We start from the raw sequence: 19301 nt of genomic DNA, 5'->3' as shown, positions 1-19301 counted from the left end.
TTACTCTTTGTCTGCAATCACTGCGGACACACTCTGACACACTTGCTCTCTCTCTCTCTCTCTCTCTCACACACACACACACACACACACACACACACACACACACACACACACACACACACACAAACACACACGCACATACACACAAACACACATGCCTACTGCAGTCCTTGTGTTCAGTGTTTGGAAATATTTCATCTCTTGACAAAGCTCTTTTGCTGCCTCAGAGGATCTTCCACAAGCACTTAAAACTTCACCTCTGGGAGGGTGAGATTTAGAGTTTGCCTCTGTCCTGAAACCCCAAGCATTCACAGGACAAACCATCCATAAACACATTGGCACACACACATGTAAACACATAGTCGTACGTACAGTAAGTCCTCTTTGTAACAGCAGCAAGACATTCAGGACAGTCTTTGGTGCCATCTTGAAATCATTCCATGCACATTCAGGTCGGCTGCCTAAATGTGGGCGAGACCTATTTTTCCTGCCTTGTCTTTTCCATTTCTCCAGAAGCATCTGTATGATGTGTGTTTGGGTAAACAAGCAGGCAACTACAGAGGCAGCTTAAAAAGACACCCAGCACTGCAACAAGGAGAGACCTGGACAAATATATTCTGTCCACTGCTCTGCTGCTCTCATATTCATCCTCTTGTACAAAACCATTGTTTTGTGTGGACTGTGACCCAAAAGTGAGTTCGTGAGAGACACACTCGGCAATTTGTGTGAATTCAGAAAAATTCACCCCTCTATGCTCTTAACCAAAAGCTGCATTAATCAGTGTTTTTGAATATAAACACTGAGTCAAATGGTTATTTCTAATGTCAAATTGGTCATAATGACAAACCCACAGAGGGTTATTCTTCGTCTCTGCAGCTCTGTTGAACTGTTTAGCCATTTTGAACTTACAGTGCTGGCTTTAGGGTCACTCTCACTGCTCATCAACACTGTTACCAGCAGCAGGCAGGACTTTACAGTGCAAAAGCTCAGGCAAACCGACTACCTGCCCAGCTCCAAACAGCAGACAGAGAAAGTTAGTAACTAGTAGGTGAAGAAAGTTGAACATCTAGGAAGCTACTGATCCAGATATTTTTCTCAGGGGAAGGTGGAGACAAAAGCAACAGTAACAGCAAAGCAACAGTAAAAGGTCAGTGAATATTAGATTCAAACACAACTCCATTGGGATCATAATGCTGTTATGTTATGTATATTGGATGTTATAACAATTTCATAGGTGATAATAAAGGCTGTGTGTCTGTTTGCTTGTTTTCAAGTTCTTCTGGCCAAAACCAGTTAATATAACTTAAAATAACTGAGCCCACCCATCTACATGATTGCAACCAATTTACATATTTCTCAAGTCAAATACGTGTCTGGGGTCAGACCAACAACTTAGGAAGTAGCATATAGTGGTGTCCTGAGAATTCATTACCTTGGACTCCTTGATTTTCACAGCGATGACCTGTTTTCTCTGGCGGATGATTTCCACTAGCTCATCACACTCCTCCACCAGTTTGGCTTCATGCATGGCTGTGTTCACCTGGAGAGAGAAGCACACACAAACATGAGCAAACTAACTGAGAAACCCCATCATAAGGATGTTCTGTAGCAGGCCATCTCGGTCTTGCTTTCACACATCTGAACAAATACACTACAAATCATGTCATCATCTGTTACAATTTATTCTGTCTTTGTGAAAGTAAACCAGATACTATGCCTGGTTTTTCTTGTTCCTTTCTATATTTGTGAAGAGGTTTGTTAGGTTCCTGGATTGGCTAGAACAATCAGTATCATCACTTGCATACAGAGCACGTCATTTGTTTTACATTTCATTGAGCATTCCACACACTAGGAAGAGCCGCCTCCAGCAAGATGTGCACCTGGATTAGAATCAATGCATGATGAACAAAATGGAGATAAGTGACTTGAAAATTGTTAATTATGGGAAAATTATTGGAAAAACATATAATTCTTAATACATTACAAAACATGCATTGATCCAGGGAAAAGGAACTAATACACTGAATAAAACTGTCTAAGTCTGCTGTCCTTCATTGAATTTGCATTGTAGGTAGTGACAAAAGCATAATGCAAGGCCTAATGGAGGATTTTAGATGTAGATGGATTTTCATTCTTAATTTGTCTAAAATGATTCTTCTCCTTTCTGGAGGGAAAGTCTATCACAGTTCATAAAAATGGCAACATTGTTGATGGATTTACACCACCTCTTCTTGTTCTTGTGCGCAACACTAATATCTTATTATACAGGAAAGATCATAATATGCTGAGAAATGCGGCATGATATTCAGAGGGTAACACTTATTTCTAAAACATATTTATTTCACTCATTATGAACAAGAAGTAGGTTGAGAGTTGTTGGAATTTTCCAACTCCTCATTAACAAAGCACCCAAGAAAGGGCTTGTGCAGACATTCATTAATTCACTGACAGAATTTGCTTACACCGGTCCAATTTAATAGATTCTGTGATTATTTTAGGACCAAAGTTACTCAGGCAACTCATCTATGGTTCACCATCTTATGCCAACACCAAATGAACAGCCAACTTCAAACATGTGTGGGTGGGTGGGTGTTACTGAAACACTAAGGGTGTTTGCTAAATTGTCACTCTAAACTGCTACCAACAGGTCTGCCAACTGTAGAATAATTGGACTGATAGCTTCCATCGCAGCTGGGGCATGAGTTCAATAGAAAAACGTTCAGAGGAACTTCTCCAACTTCACTGCTGAGGCACTGAAGAGCACAGAAAACCAAACCATATACATGCATGTATGCGTTCCCTACAGGTGGGAACATTTTCTTCATCCAGAGAAATGTAACTTGTCACAATAAGGATTCACTCATGGCTACTGGTTTCCCACCGAGTTAGAAACTGTACACTGATGTAAAGCTCCATGTACTATCTAAGATAAAAAAATCACAAAGTTGCCACAAAGTTATATTCATAGTATGCAGAGTTGTACTTTTTTAGTGCAACTCCACACTGATGACAGGAGTCACCACAAGTTTGTCTGCAGGAACCAAGCCAGAGCATCAGAAAAATTACAGATTCACTTCAGAATACACTCGGGAGAGAAAACACCCCAGTGTGATGACTGCTGGAAGCTTTCACTTCAGAAGTACCTAGAAAAAGCCCACTGGAGAGGAGGAATTCCACTCACACATCAAAGAGAGGCTCGCCAACGAGGATGGCCTTTAAGGCCACCAATATTCACAAACAGCACTGGGGCTATAACAGCTTGACTGGGTGCTAGAGCCTTTTCAGACACACAAGAACTGGTGAGTGTTTTCTATAGTTCACTGACTGTGACAGGAATGCTGCTGAGCTGGCACCTCTCATAATATACCAGAGAATGCACTGTGACCAGAGACATTTTCAATGTGAACAGAAGTCATCAGGTTTTGTCTTACCACATATGAATATTGCTTCTATACATTTTAAAAGAAGAAAAAACACATGGGTAATAAATATCTATAGTATGACATGACATGATTTATTTTTACAAGGTTGTGACTTTCTGTCATACTGTAGACTTTCAAACTACTTACCCCAACAACTAAGTTCCACTCATCACTCCACAAAGCTCATTACAACACGCCGAACCACTTAAGCCTCATTATTCACACTCACTCACTCACACACTCACTCACACACACACACACACACACATATACACATATACACAATTAATTCTGCAAAGAGCCATCTTATGACTCCAGGTTAGTAATTAAGCAGGATAAATGCGGCCGTCCAGGATCACTGTGAATTACAACCAAGCTACTTGGCAGCTTAGAATTACAGACACAATCTTCATCTCCGTCCTCCTCCTCTGTCACCTCACGCGAAACCTCTTCCTCCTCCTCTGCCCGCTCCTGACATTATTATCCACTCCCGACTACACAAACACTGTCACCCACTGCACATCTCCCTATTCATGAGGCTACTCTGCAGGTGCACTGAAATCACAGTGCCAACTCCTCGTTAAAGTAGCTCTATTATTGGAATATATGAAGAACAACCACAGCGAGACTGAAAACACTTTCATTGTCAAAGACCTCCCAGCTGCTATGAAAATGGTTGTGAAAATGAGTGGAAACACTGAGGAGGACGACAGGAAAACAGCTGGACCTAATGTAAGATGCCAGAAAGTTTCATAAAGGGATCTTATTTCCAGATTCCCTAAGACTAATAGTTGATAAAAATTATGATTACAATACTTAGCAAACTAATTGGGATTATAACTTCTTCTTGGAATTTTTACAAACAAATTTAGCCAACATGATCTGGAATATTTTATTCATTCATCCTATTTTCAACAAGTCCTCCAAATTAAACAACCACATAGGTTATTTGACCATGCACTCAAGAACAACCAATAGGAGCATTTTGTAAACAGGCCCCTATCAGCAGTAATGGGCATAATGATTGGATTACAATTTGAGTTTGGGTTAAAATGATCACTTGAAATGTGGTGTGGGTTAAAGTTACTACTTCCTTAAAGTTAGGAAACCTTTGTCGTCATGGCAACAGTAAACACCACAGCAATCGTAGTTATAGTTTTTAAAAAACTTTCCTGGCTCGTTGTTGTAAACAGTAAGTGAAAAATGGTCTCCTGAAGCTCCAGTCCACTAAGTCCCCTTTTTGCACGTTAGGATCTAACTATCCACCCGACCGGCCACCTCCAAATATGGAAATTTCTCAACTTATGTAGACGTCATCTAAACTGCGCCACTTCAGCCTGGTCATAATTACTATAGCCGCTAGATGGCGTCTGTCACTCAAACGTAACTATAGGTCGTTTTAGGTGACTGACATTATGACCTATTGTGTCGCTTTTCTTGTGAGGACAGGCTCTCTATTTTTACTGTACTGTTTGTACCATTATCTTGCAATAATGCAGCTGGCATTTACAGTAAGTGCACCCCTCTAAGTCCCATCCAGTCATTAACTCATAAAGCCTATAAGAAAGCTTACAAATATCACAATCGGATGTTGGCATCAGCTGTCATGATTACACTCTGTTAGGTAAGAAGATAAAATGCAGGAATACTTGGCAACTGAACAGTATTAAATAGGCAAATCTACTGTAGTCCATTATGATCCAAATGCAGTACACAAAGCACACAAATCTGACAGCAGAATCATTAAATCAAAAAAGCTATCTATTACAAACCTAAATCTGGAAGAATATTCTCACCCTATGGTTCTGTTACAGGAGAGGTTACATTGGGGACATACAGTATGCTCTCATATATTCAGCTCCAGCATTATGTCTAGATTAAGTTTATTCACTCATGTTTTTATATGATGAAAACAAGTACTGTATTATTCATGAGCTAAAAATAAAATGAACAGCTACAGTATGGAGCTGCATTTTTTAATAGCTTCAAATGACAGTCACCATTCACCATGTTCACCACCCACTCTGTGCTGTTTCAGCAAATAATGAAGTGACTGATGTATGTGGCCAAGCAGCGGATGGCGTGGAGTGCCAGTCATTCAGACACTGTCAATCACGCAGAGGTGAGCCAGGCTCAAAATGAGGAGGCAAGTCTTTGCCTCTTAAATTCGCCTGATACTGTAATTCCACAATGTAATCTCTTATTATGTTGTGATTTAGAGAAAATCTGCTGACTCCAGATAAATGAACTGAATAGCGTATGTGGATTTTAATGATGTCGCATTGCTCATTCAGTCTTTATAACGCCATGTGCATTTGTCAGAAAAAACTGTCAAGCTGCAGCAACATAATAACATCACAGACCCTGGCAAACGCTGTTAATTATCCGCCCACCCTGACATAGCAAATCCCAATTTTTCTTCTTAAACTGCACATCTTCACAAACTCATGTTGTGTTAACAAGCAACTCACACAACTTTATTTTATATTCTTATGAAGATCACAAAGTTTTCAAACACCTACTCTATGCATACTGTATGATATCTTGAATTAGATTTGATATAATGCAAACACAGTGTCTTGGATTTAATATGTCATTCAGTGTATGCTTTATATAGCTTCAATAAAGTGTTGGAATGGATAGATACAGAATGTATACATACGTATGTAAAAGTTCATACAGTGTGAAAAGTTTTTCTAAAGGAAATTTGAGGGGGAAGACAGGGGTTAAGAGTTTAATGACTTCTACATAATTCTGAGAAAAAACAATGTCAACGCCTGTTAATGTCATATCTAACAAATTATTCATACAAATTAGACCAATGGTATCACCACAGATCATTTTTATTTGCTGGCAAAGTCCAATCTATAGTCACTAGTGCTGGGAGATAATTCAAGATTAGCCTCCAACTGACTTTCAGTAGAATTATGTTGTGGTGATATGATCGTATTGTTTTATCGTTATTACAAAAAATGACTGTCCCAAATAAGCTGTTCCATTTGATTACTTCATAAATGATCATGTAAACATTTGACACATTGTGATATACATATATTGGAAAAATATCCTGATTAATGCTGTAATACTGAGTGCAACCAAACCCTCCGTTCCTTGGTCGTGCATTCCAATTTCAAAATGTGGACATCTGGGGTAACAACTGTAGACAACAACTGCAGACAATTGGAAGGTATGGCTCCCAAAATGACCTATTCAAGCCAAAGTGGATCCCATTCAAACTAAGTTAGGACTGGTCCAGGTTCAGAACAGCTGTTAACCTCTTGCTGATACCGAACCCCTCACATCTTGAATCAATTCTATGCTCATTCCACTCCCATCAGCCTCTCCTGTCTCCTGTTCTACTTTGCTTTTTTCCATCTTTTTTCTATTCTACCTTTGTTTGACCGGTTCCTATTCTGTCTACTTCTCACTGACCACTTCAATTTCTCTCTCGCTGCCCCACCCCACCTTCACTCAGACATGATCTGCTCAAAGAGATGCAAGAATTCAGTCAGACAGCTTTATCTCTGACGCTGTCCACAGATTCTGCAATAGTTCCCAGAGATTTATGACACCAACTGGCATCCGGCTCTAAAACAGGGAAGAATAGCTTTATGGATGCAATAGAGTAAAAGAAAATGCAACTGCTAGACATATATCATGAATGTTATGTCATAAAGAGGTGATAATTGGAGCTGTTCTACTGGCAATGAATTTAAAAATGGGCTGACAAAGCGTTCGTTTGAGCTTTTATGTGCCAACCAGATGTACTTTCTTAAACTTTTAACCTTTTGTCTTCTTTTACTTTTCAACGGAGAAACTCCAAACTCCAACTCCATGCATAACATTAATTACTAATTTATCATCACATTTATCATAGATGATAACATTAATCATCATAGATTTAAGTGTATGTCTACTTTTTGTGTACATAAGCCTGTCATGATCATGTCACAGTCTGGCTCTATGTCCCTTAGTTACCATTATCCACCAGTCCACCAGATACCCTCAGACTTTTCTCCTTGTTTAATGAAGACTGGACTGAGTGGCAGGAGTGTTACTTGTGTATATAAGTTATGTTCATGTATATTTTGTTAAGTTATGCCAGTCTGTAATAATCAGGATTAAACGCTCCTGTCTTTGTTTCAGGCAGACTTTGCTGCTGCCATTTCATACCTCATAGTTTATCGTGTTAGCAAGCTAAAATTGGGTAATTAGCAGTAACCACATAGAACAGCTGAGGTTGATGGGAATGTCATTAGTTTTGCAGGTATTTGGTCATAAACCAAAGATTCGAGCAGATGATGGTGTTAGAAGAAAATCGCCAAATTTATTACAATTTATCCTGATGGGAACATGAATGTGTGAGCTAAATTTCATGGCAAGCATCTAACAGTTGTCAAGATATTTAACTATAAACCAAAAATGTTAACCTCAGCACTAGGGGAAAAGTCAGGAGATCATTAAAGTCATTGGGATACATCTTATGGGAATGATGAATGTAGAAACTTCTTTGCCAACCCATCTGGTAGAGGATTTATTTTAATGGATAAGTGAAAATTTTGACCTGCTGGTGGTCATATATGAAAAGTCAGTGGATCACAAAACTGATTCTCTAAGCATTATTAATGTCTGTACAAAATGTCATGACAATCCATCAAATATTTGTTGAGATATTTCAGTCTGGACCAAAGTGGTGGTCTGACCGACCAACATTGCCATATAGAGCCACATCACTTGTGTAGCTAAAACCTAAGAAATATATACATTTATAATTAAAAGCATGTTGAGTCCATCTGTTAAAACCTGCAGTAGTGACTGTATACAGACATGAATTTAATTTCATTATATTCCATTATCCCACTACATTGGTGTCCCTATCTACGGCTGAAATATGAGAATGAAAAGAGCACCACTATGAGCAACGCTGCAAATGGCTTTAGAAATATAGCAAACAACACCAGGGGATTTTTGATCTCACTGATGGTAGTAGAAAGGTAAAGAGAGGCGAGATGAGACAAAGGATTAGGCAGCATTACAGCCATCTCCATGCACCTGATTCATATTCTGTACACAGTGGGATCAGGTTGAGTGTACATAAACCTAGACAGGTCTTGGCTATTACTTTTAGCTCATTGTTTAATCAGCAGACATACATGTCTAAGCACTGAAACCCAATAGGCTTCTGTCTGATGTGAGACTTTCCTTTTTCCGTCATTCCTAATACACATACACTCATAACCTTAACAGTGGGCTAATTTAGTTTCCTCCCAGCTGGCAACACATATCCAGGGGTTGGAAATGCTGGCTGCTGCATCGACTGCTTCCTCAAACAATGCTTTCTCCACATTAACTGTGTCTGGACGATGTGTTCCCTACCGTAACATACAGTATTTGAGCTAGACAGCCTACGCCTTATTAGGGAGCGCCCACATTAAAAAGCTGCCAGCAAGTGTGCCTCATCACAACACAATCTCTGTTTCAGGAGGGTTTGTTGAACATAAAGAGTAAGAATGAGGTGAGAAAGGGTCAGAAGAGAAAGAAAATCTGATCAACTGTTGAGCTGCTGAGGGATATTAAAGCTAAATCAAGAACCTCACCACACTGACAAAGTTACAAGTTCAATGTCTCAAGTGTACAAGCCTTAAAGGAGATATTATGTAATTTTGAAAGAGGAGGCTTCTTGGGAATTAAGTGGAAATCTACTCAAAACTTTTACAATGGAAATTGAAAAAAAAATCACTGTCTATCCTTTGAGATGTCCATTGGAAGAAGAGGAGAAAAACTAATGCTGCTATAGAATGGTGGCTGGAATTAAATTGGGACTCAATGTGAAACTCAACAAAACAAAGTGGTAACACATCATTTAGAGCTAGCTGACTGTTGTTAGAGAGGAAAGAAAGAAAATGTGGGAAAGTGTTTGCAGACAGTGATGATCAAGAGGTGCCAAATGTTACATCATATCAGCACAAATGAGTATAATATAATATTTTGGCGTATTAAAATATATTTTGTGATTGAGATAAACAATTTAGAGGTAAGAGGTAACATATTTGCATGACTGTGAGTATCGTCTCAGCTTTCACTGTGGCTTAGACATTTCAGTTGCCATTGCATCAACATCTAGTAAATGGAGTGCTAAATGGACTGCATTTTATATAACGCCTTTCTAGTCTCCAACCACTCAATACATGTAAACATTCACCATTCACACACACATTCATACACTGATGGCAGAGGCTGCCATGCAAGGTGCCAACCTGCTCATCAGGAACTAATCTAATGCACATTCACACACTCACTCACACACCACTGGCGCAGCCATCGGAAACAATTTGGAGTTCAGTATCTTGCCCAAGGACACTTCAACATGCGGCCTGGAGGAGCCAGGGATCGAGCCACTGATCTTCTGATTAGTGGACAACCCGCTCTACCTCCTGAGCTACAGCTGCCTAGTCAATACCAAAGTAGTTTTTGGGTAATGCTCTTCACTAAATCACCTAACTTAGTGTCTCTTCTCTTCTGCCTATTAACATCCAGCCAGCTACCCAGCATTGAGTAGATGTTAGCTCTACAACAATCATTGCAAATGCTCACAAATCATGCCATCCATTCTTATTCTGACAGTCATTATGCATAACAGATTTAAAAATCCCACACCAAATATTGTGATAAGGAAAGAGGCCTCCCAAGAAAGAAACATCCAACACAGCATCAAGTCAATGTATCTTTTCTAAGACTGAAGAAGAGATAACTCCCTGAAGAGAACCTCGGAAGAACTGGGCTGCATTGCTGCTCTGTGAGCTGACACACTGGAATCTGATTCACACTGTGTTTGATCATATCTTCAGCACCAATAGAGTATGATGCAAACAAGGAAGAGAGGAATCCAGGTCACATTCAAAGCCCTTCAGAGATTTCTTACTTTGCACGCACGTCTCTCACTTCATCAAATCTCTTAGAAAAAAACAAAAAAAACAACCCTGTCTGTGTTGTATTGCATTATTTCTGAGCGTTTTCTTCCACAGAGTGCCTGTATCTGTTTGGGTCAAAAAAGATTATTCGTAGTCATGCCAACACGCACATCCTTTTTTCTTCTTCCTCTGCTTGCTCTCTCAACTCTGCCTTTAATCACTTCCTTTCTTTTTTCCTTGATGCTCGCCTCCCTCTCTACTTTCCAAACATTTCCATTTTTTCCCGTCTTATTCTCCTCATTTGTCCTCCTCTCCTCTTCCGGAACCACTGCATATTAATGTGCACTCACCTGAAAACATTACCCTCCCTCATCCCACCCATTAATAATTAAACTAGCCCTTTGACATTGACATCACATGGGAGAACAGGTCAGAATAGGTGCAAACAGGGAAAACATATAGTTTCTCTTGATAATTTGCTTATGAATCAGTGGAGCATGTTCTCCCCCATGCAATCGCTCATTTCTGCTTGATGAATAAGTGATGAGATTCTGTTGTTGTTGTTGGCAGTAGTACAACATTGGTATGCAGACAGAGACAAAAGAAGACAGACATTTTTCTTTTCTCCATGCGCTGTTGCTGAAACAGTTTGTCTGTACTTAATGAATCACACAGCGATCATTTAATTTTGATTGGGTGAGTTGCATGAGTTGTTATTCATGGACCTCAGAGTGACTCCGAGAAAATAGTCAGGTCTAGCTAATAAGAACTGAATTGCGCACAGAGTGATGGCTGCGCCAAAGTGCATTTGTCCTCTGGTGCAGCCATTAATGTCAAATCTCACAGAGAAAATGATGGTGTTTATTAAGAGTGAGTGCGTTAAGACAGAAAGTGTGTGTGTGTGTGTTTGTGCATGCGCATGTCAGTGATGCGGCGCAGTCAACACTTGATGGCTAAGCATTAGTACTCTCTGGCTGGCTTCACACAGTCCCTCCATTAAATCACAGCATGAGCCAAATGGAAGAGGTCAACAGTGACAAGACTGGCTGAGGTATAATTTTCTGCAGACAGGTATGGGTTCATGCTAGTACAGGACAGCGCAAACACTCCTCCAAGGTTGTCGCTAAATTGAAGAGGGTGAGCCATGAAACATTATTGGCTTATGACAAGTCAAATAAAGTTTCCACTTCTAAGATATATGCCACTTGACAGATAATCTTATCTGCTTTGACTTGGGAGGATAAATTTCTTGTATGGGTGGCGTCAGTGGGAATTAAACTGTTGAGTGTTGCGACAGTAATTCATCCTAAAAATCATATTCAACACAGTGAGATGCATGGAAACTAAAGTTGAGAGCGGTATGTAACTGTATTACAAGTTATAGATGACCTTGAAGTGGCACTAAATCTGAGTTTATGACACAGTAAAAGCATTACATTAAGCTGTTAGCACCTTAAAAGTACTGTAAGTAATACGAGAGCTTGTGGTTGTAGCTTTGCCCACAGTAAAGTGGTCATTTCAATGTTTGAAGTTGTCTGAATTACATAACCATCCCTTTAAACAATTTGAGGCTGGATGATTGCCGAGAGCTACTCCAGTTCATCCTTTGTTCTTGAGTCATGATTTGAGTCAGATTGTCTGGGGTGCTACCATCGGCAAAATACAAAAGGTCGACTGAGAACCTAACGAGTATCTTGTGTTTTTAATTTTAATGCAGTGCACTGCAGCAGCCAATGATAACAAGATTATTCTACAAAAAGAAATTTTAGTAATTGTAAAGAACCAATTAAAAAAGTTTAAGTTATTATTAATATATTTGTCCTGTTTCACTGGTATAACTAATCCTGTTTTAGCTTTCAAGTAATAATTCTTCAATGTAAAATGTGTAAAAACAACATTGCCATGCTGACCTTTTATGAATCCACTATAAGGAATAGAAATTCACTTTGTGTGTTGAGACTAATCAATATTTGATCAGTAGCGCATGATGGGAGCCGAAAGAATGGCGTGCTGATTCTATTGCAAGCTCAACCACAATCTACCGTAGAAGTAGGGAGAGAGGTTAGGAAAAAAGGAAGAGACTGAGGCTCAGTTTTTACCACCATACTTCTTCAATCACAAGTGTTCCAGTGTGAGAGACAAAGAGTTAGAAGCGTGGCATCAGAGCGCTCGCCAATGGCAGAGGCAGCAAGCTGTACACAATCAATAGCAGTGACAGACTTGGGTGTTCATGGTTTCTCTGGTGGAAAGAGAGTGAGAGTGAGAATAAAGCAGGCTATGCCCTCAACCCTCCAAACTGTCTTTCTTGTGTGTTGCAGAGTTATTCATAGACCAGGAAACCAAGAACTGAAGCCTTATGCTTCTTACGCGATTGTTTTTGAAGCTTGACGCATTGATTGTGTTGGATGAGGAAGTAAATCGGCTTAAGCTAAAATCCAGGGTAGCTTTTGTGGTGTGGCAGGGGAGCTATGAGATGTCAAGAGACCATCTTTCACCCAACCAACCGGGTTTCCAGTCTCATGCTATGGAGATCAATTGAGAATCTCACCATGTCTTTTTTTTGATTACTGTCACATTGAGAAACATGTTGCATACCTCAACCTGTTGACAGATCTGGATGAGCTTGGCCATTTGGTTCTCCAGTTCACTGTTTCTCTTCACCAGGTTGGTCAGGTTGTTCTCCAAGGTTTGCTGTTGAGACAGGAGGAACGAGCAGAGGGGAGGAAGAGGAGGAGGAGGGACAAAGGGCAAAGGAGGAAGACCAGAAACAAGAGAACAAGACTGAACATTAGCATATGTAGCTGTCACAGTTTGCATGGACAGCACAGGCCAGATTATAGATGCATAAAGATCACACCTGTGACAGCTGGACAAAATTAGATTGATGTGTCATTTTTTTTTATTTCTTAACACACTTGTAGCAGTAGTAGTAGTTGGTGTTGTTGTTGTTGTTGTTGTTCTGAAAAAATGTCTGCTGTAGTTACAGGATGCTCTTGGCAGGACATTTTTGGTGAAGTCCATCATATCAGTGCTCTGTCATCAACATCATACCCAATACATACTGGTTAAGGTACATCATTTAAGTATTTACAGTTATACTGAAAAAGAAAAGGAGGTTAATTGTGAGGAACCTGCAACAGGGTTATACTAGTACTGCACTGACAATAAAATGACACACATGATAAACTGTATGTGTGATACTATAAGAATGGTGACTATAAAGACGGGATAAGCTACAGAAAATATACACATAATACTTCATAACACTGTACTATAACTTTAGTGATCAGACTTTAGTCTTTACAAATGATCAGAATTCCTATTGTTAAAAGTATTCAACCATGACTGCTGCTGTTGGTCTGCTGTTGTTTTGGCTACCGATCATTTCAGATCAGAGTTCAGTAAATGTGTCCAAATGCTATGACTCAGAAAATGTTGCGGTGGTCCTGGTAAAATCAATGCAGGATGGTTGCAGGATGGAGGGCTTTCACTGAACCACACTGGTAATGGCACAATGAGCTTAATATTGGCCCAAACATAATGAAAGCAGGTTGAAATACTAAAGGACACTTTTTGTACACTGACACACACAATATGAAGTCATCAAAAAAGTGAAGCAAGTATTTGTTTAAACCAAAGCACAACACTCTATCCTAAAGTGTTTATTCTTTTAAATTTATAGCTCAAATTAAGGCAAAATATTATAGTAAATATAAGGCTTAGGGTGACACCTCAGTACATCGAAATCAGCATTTGAAACAAAATATACTTTGTAATGCTTACATACTGTATTATGTGTAATGTTGTTATTTAATTACCTGTCCTACTCATACTTAACTTTGAAGCCATGAAAACAACCATATGTAAAATGAAACCATCTACCAACACTGACAATTTTAATGATCAAACACTCAATCCCTTAACTGTGACTCTCTGCCAAATGCAAAACAAAAGACACACACACACACACACACACACACATAAATAAACTCAGTCAAACACATATACAAAAGATGAAAATGGAAACAAGCAAGTAGTGAGCCAGAAATAGAACTGCCGTTCACAGAAAGCAAATCGACGATGGCGGCGGCAACGATGGGCATCAAAACAACAACAAGAACACCAACCACAGCTGCAAAGAGAACAGCAGAACAAAGCAGCAGACGAGCGGCGGCTGTTTGAAGTAGCTCTCTACTCATGCAAGTGAAAGGGAGGTGGGCTGGACAAGCACCTGGCCACAACTCTGACTGTCTGACTGCACCTCAGTCTGTCTGTTGTTTGTCTGTCTGTCTGTCTGTCTGTCAGATAGCCTCCCTGCTCTCCGATATCTCTTCTGCCTGTCGCTCAATCTGATTTATTCTGTCTGCCTGTAGTCTGTTTGACTCTGTTTGCCTCTCTAGGTCCCAGCAGCAGGGGGAGGGGGGAAGGGGAAGGAGGGTGGGGGGTTGGTAAAAGGCAGCCAGGGAACTCACCGCAGCGCTTGTCTTTGAAGCCTCCATTACCGCATCTGACACTCTGCCCGGGCTCACCTGATAAGCCTATGAACACACACACATACACTCACATAAGTGCACACATAAACACACACACACACAGACAAGCCTTACTGGTCTGATCACGCAGTGTCTGCCACCTAAACATAAGAGCTCCTCCCTGACAAAGTTGCCACACAAATACTTTTCTTATGGTCTTATGCATGGTCTTGGATGTGGATGAGACTGTGTGGCTCGCAGTGTCTGTTAATATTTGTTTCCCTGAAACTAGTGCTGGAGTTACATCAGTGGAACGAGCATTTGGTTGTTGTGTCGCACCCTTGTGTGTGTGTATGTTTGTGTATGAGGGAGTTTGAAGTGGAACATCAGTGAGAGGGGACAGATGGGTCATTAATTAGCAAGCTGGAGACGAAGATGATTAATACATCAGAACACAGCTGCCTCCCATGAGACTGCAGTGGAACAAATTCCTCTGTCCTCTACATACATGCATGTGTGTGCATTTCTGCATGTGTCTGTATGTGTGTGTGTAGGTGTATCTGGATATATACATTTACTACACATTTGAGCATTTGTGTTTTCAGAGATGTGCGTGTGTTTCTGTGCAGATGACATTTGCTATTAAAGGCACTAAACCTTTGTGCGTGTGAAAGTGTGTATCCCCCCTATGAGTGACCACACAAAGTCTTTGCATATACTGTGTGTGTGTGTGTGTGTTGTGAGTGTGTGTAGATAGGGCTTTGCCTGACTTCTGTTGGCACTCCTGTGGCTTAAACCCAGCAGGCAGGACGAATGGCAGAGAGAGAGAAGGGGAAGCAGAGCAACCGTCAACAACAAACTCATTAAAACACTCAATGGACATCAAAGACGGTGAGAACCACTAAGAGACAGAAAGAGATTGAGAGAGGAAGCAAAGAGAAATGTGGATAAAGGGAGGAATGGAGATAGATAAGGGCACGACGGGTGGGAGAAGGTGCCAGCAGTGTTGGATAGATGGAGACGGAGCAGGTGGTAAAATTGCAAGTTATACTGGGATAACACTTTTATAATATGACATGATGGCTTATTCAGTCTAAATCCATATTAGAGCAGCTATTGCAACTGTTTGCAAATGAAAAGACATCAATATTGGGTTGCACCAGCTATTCATCATCAGCTAATTCCTTTCTGAGTTCTGAGTAACTACTTGTTAGTTTCAAACTGATTTACTAAATTGGGATGCACCATTAAAGCTTATAACAATGTGTTATTTGGATGCTAGGAGACATTTGTGGTGCATCCAGTCAAAAGCAATTACCTGTGTAAATCACTGCAGGAAGTCTTTGCTGCATCACGAGCTGTAGCATAAAAAATGTTACAAAAGTAACATTTAAGGGGGCTGAGAGATAAATTAAACTTAACTGCCAATCCAAGCCTGTCCTTCCAAGAAAAATGACACTAATCCTTATTAATGGTTGTTTTATATAAATGTGCATTCACACAGAGACATACTGTATGTGATTTATTTGTACTCATGCAGTTCAGATTGAGTGGTCCGATATATCCAATTATGCCAACCTAACCAATGCTTTGTAATTTGGGATATGTATTTTGTGAAATGTACTGTAAAATCTTCCCAGTTTACATTATTATCAAACAGCAATTGTCAGGTCAGATATGTCTTCAATATTACATAATTATTCTTCAATCCAAACGAATCATGTATTAGCAAGCAAGAATAGCTTATTCAATTAGTTCAGTTCGACAGGCAATAGTTTAGAGCTGCAATGATTAGTCGATTAGTAAGTCAACCATTTTGATAATCAATTAATCATTTTGAGTCATTTTGTAAGACAAAATATCCAAATTCTCTTCTAGCTTCTCAAATGTGAATATTTTCTGGTTTCTTTAGTCTTCTATGACAGTAAACTGAATATCTTTGGGTGGTGAATTGTTGGTCAGGACAAAAGAAAACATTTGTGGACATCATCTTGGGCTTTGGGAATCAATTTTTTTTACCATTTTCTGGCATTTTATAGACCAAAGCCCTATTTGAATAATCAAGGCAAAATCGACAGATTTATTGATGATGTAAATAATTGTTAGTTGAAGCCCTACAACAGTTACACCAGGCAGTTACTGTGTGTAATTATTTAACAACTAATTCTTCTCTGCACAAGGAGTAATTTGTGCGGTGCAACCCGTTTTAATTTAAAGATGCATGAAACTTAGTTAACAGTTAGCCAGGCTAGTATAAACTTACAAAGACCTGGTGTAACCGGTTCCTGAGAGATATTTACTTGACTTCTATGGGAAATTTTACCACTATATTTTAATAGCTTTTCATTATTGCTGCAGGCTGGGATCTAAAAACTCTTCAACCTGTATATTTACTGGCATGGAGATAAATACAAAAAAGACAATTGCAGAGAGGGAGAGAGGCAGGGAAAACAGATGGTGGGAGACTGAGTAAAGGAAGGGCGGATTAAAAGATGGGAGAGCGATGGGAGACATGTTTGAATGGAGAGAGGAAGAAATAAAAGCCAAACAGTATTTCAGTTGCTTGAGGCACATGATGGTGCTTGCTCGGGTAGGCAGGGGTATTAGCATGAGGTAATATCATTCATTCACTGATTCAGCATTGGATGTGGCATGTCATGAAAGTGAGCAGAAAGAGTGCGACAGAGATGGAGGGGGTTGATGGGATGGAAATAGGCACAAGTCCCGTGCTGAGAGGGGCAGCTTGGCAGAGTAGCTCCAGTCTCGCCTGCCCTCTAATTCAGTCTTCTGTCTCTTTTGTGGCTCTGTTTCCCCTTGTTATCTGTCTTTCTGTCACCCTCTACCTCTCTCTCTCTCTTCTGCAGTACGTCTCCTCTTCCTCTAACCTGACTTTCTGTCTCCTCCTTCGCTCTGTGTCTCGCTACTTCAGTTCTTATTCTGTCCGTCTCTGCACAGTTACAACTGCAGCTGCTGACAGCCCATCATTTCGGGTTAGATCACCACCCCCTTATATGACTTCATTGTGTTGAAGGGCTCCTGGGTCTCATGCTTTTACAGATGATCACATTTCTCTTTGAAACAAAAAAGGACAGATCCCTTTTTATATTATAGTAGATGCTGAGACTGGAGGGAGGGATTGTGGGAGAAAAAAAAAATCTTTTACCTATTACCTTTCATACAGGAGACTCACATATGATGCAGGTCTATGAAGCTCCCATTCAACCCCCATTTGAGCCTGCTGTCACAGTATAAATCTGCAACTGCAACTCCATTTACATTATTGCTAAACCACTTTTTAAATTACACAGAATTACATCACGGAGCTCCAAATACAGAAATAAAATAATGTGAGCAATCCAAGAAGCCATCAACTTATTTCTTCAAAGTTCCTGCACCCTGACTATTGTGCCTCTGTAGTAACTGTGACAAATTAGCAGTTGGCTCTTTCTGAAATCATATAATGGTAATCCAATTACAGTGTAATGTGTTACTCCCCAACCTAAGGCATGGACTCAGCACGTTATTACATTGCGATAGGGGAACATTAAAAGGAATTTCATCGAAGGTCAAATTCAAGTTCAAGAATGTAATCAGAAAAGCACGAGACAGCAAAAGAAGACATAAGAAGGAGAAGAAGGTCCTCTAAGTCTTAAAAAATACTTGACTTTTGGGGAAAACAAAGGGTTTTATGCTGCCTAATAAGATGACACTGACCAGTAGCAGAATCTCTGAGTCTCAATGACTAACTTAACAACAAAAAATGCAACAGAATGCCCCGAGGCTAAGTGTCCAACTTCAAAGTCCTTTACTCTTTTAATTAATTCAGGATCCTCCCCCTTGCACGAGAGAAACAACGGGACAGAAAGAGAGACAGAAATGAAAGTGAGAGAGAGAGATTAAACTTGAGAAAGAGCAGTAGAATAGAACGAGCTCACTTTACAGCTGTTGTTAACAAGAGGCTTTTCAGAGTTTGGACGTGTCAGTAACACAAGCCTTCTGGGAAACAGGGTTTTTGTCTGAGGATAATATTCCATAGGGCAGAACTCTTGAGACCGGCGAATTGTAGTCGGGTATAACAAACGGGGAGTCACGCTTGTCTCATGACCCGCTGGCTGGGGCCCAATTAATGAGACCAATAGGGATGCTTAAAGCTAGCTAAAATGTTAACAGTTTTTGTTTGTATCTCACTAACAAAAGCTATCCAACCATATATTTTGGCTTTGTGCATTGAGGTCATTCAAGGCAACATGAATATAAATTCACATATAACAGTGAATGTAAGACATTTACTTTCATAGTGTTACTGTGTAGTTCTGAAAAAGATCTCATGGAGAAAAATCAACTCTGAATGAACTTCGATGACCTTCAAGCAATAAGTAACTGCATGAACATTCAAGGGATCTTGAAACAGTGGGGGTGCAATGATCAATGGAAGCAGAAAGCTAGAAGATGCTTACTTTCATTTTTCAGTCTTTTGCGGGGGAATTGAAATAAAG

General features: G+C 39.9%; 1 protein-coding gene across 5 annotated transcripts in view; it reads right to left on the bottom strand.

The window, feature by feature from the left end:
• The window catches only part of mid2 (midline 2), a 143990-nt gene that overhangs the window by 32251 nt on the left and 92438 nt on the right, over positions 1-19301 (bottom strand). For 4 of the 5 annotated variants that reach the window (XM_042418711.1, XM_042418713.1, XM_042418710.1 and 1 more), the window contains 3 exons: positions 14806-14871; positions 12929-13024; positions 1433-1540 (listed from right to left, as the gene is read on the bottom strand). In XM_042418711.1, the coding sequence (XP_042274645.1) occupies positions 1433-1540; positions 12929-13024; positions 14806-14871 (270 nt within the window). The remainder of the gene's footprint in view (positions 1-1432; positions 1541-12928; positions 13025-14805; positions 14872-19301) is intronic. The other variant, XM_042418714.1, reaches the window with a different exon arrangement.

The sequence above is a fragment of the Thunnus maccoyii genome, chromosome 8 (assembly GCF_910596095.1).
Source record: "Thunnus maccoyii chromosome 8, fThuMac1.1, whole genome shotgun sequence".
NCBI classification, from domain to species: domain Eukaryota; kingdom Metazoa; phylum Chordata; class Actinopteri; order Scombriformes; family Scombridae; genus Thunnus; species Thunnus maccoyii.
The sequence above is the reverse complement of the archived record's forward strand: the minus strand, read 5'-3'. Positions and strand labels throughout refer to the sequence as shown.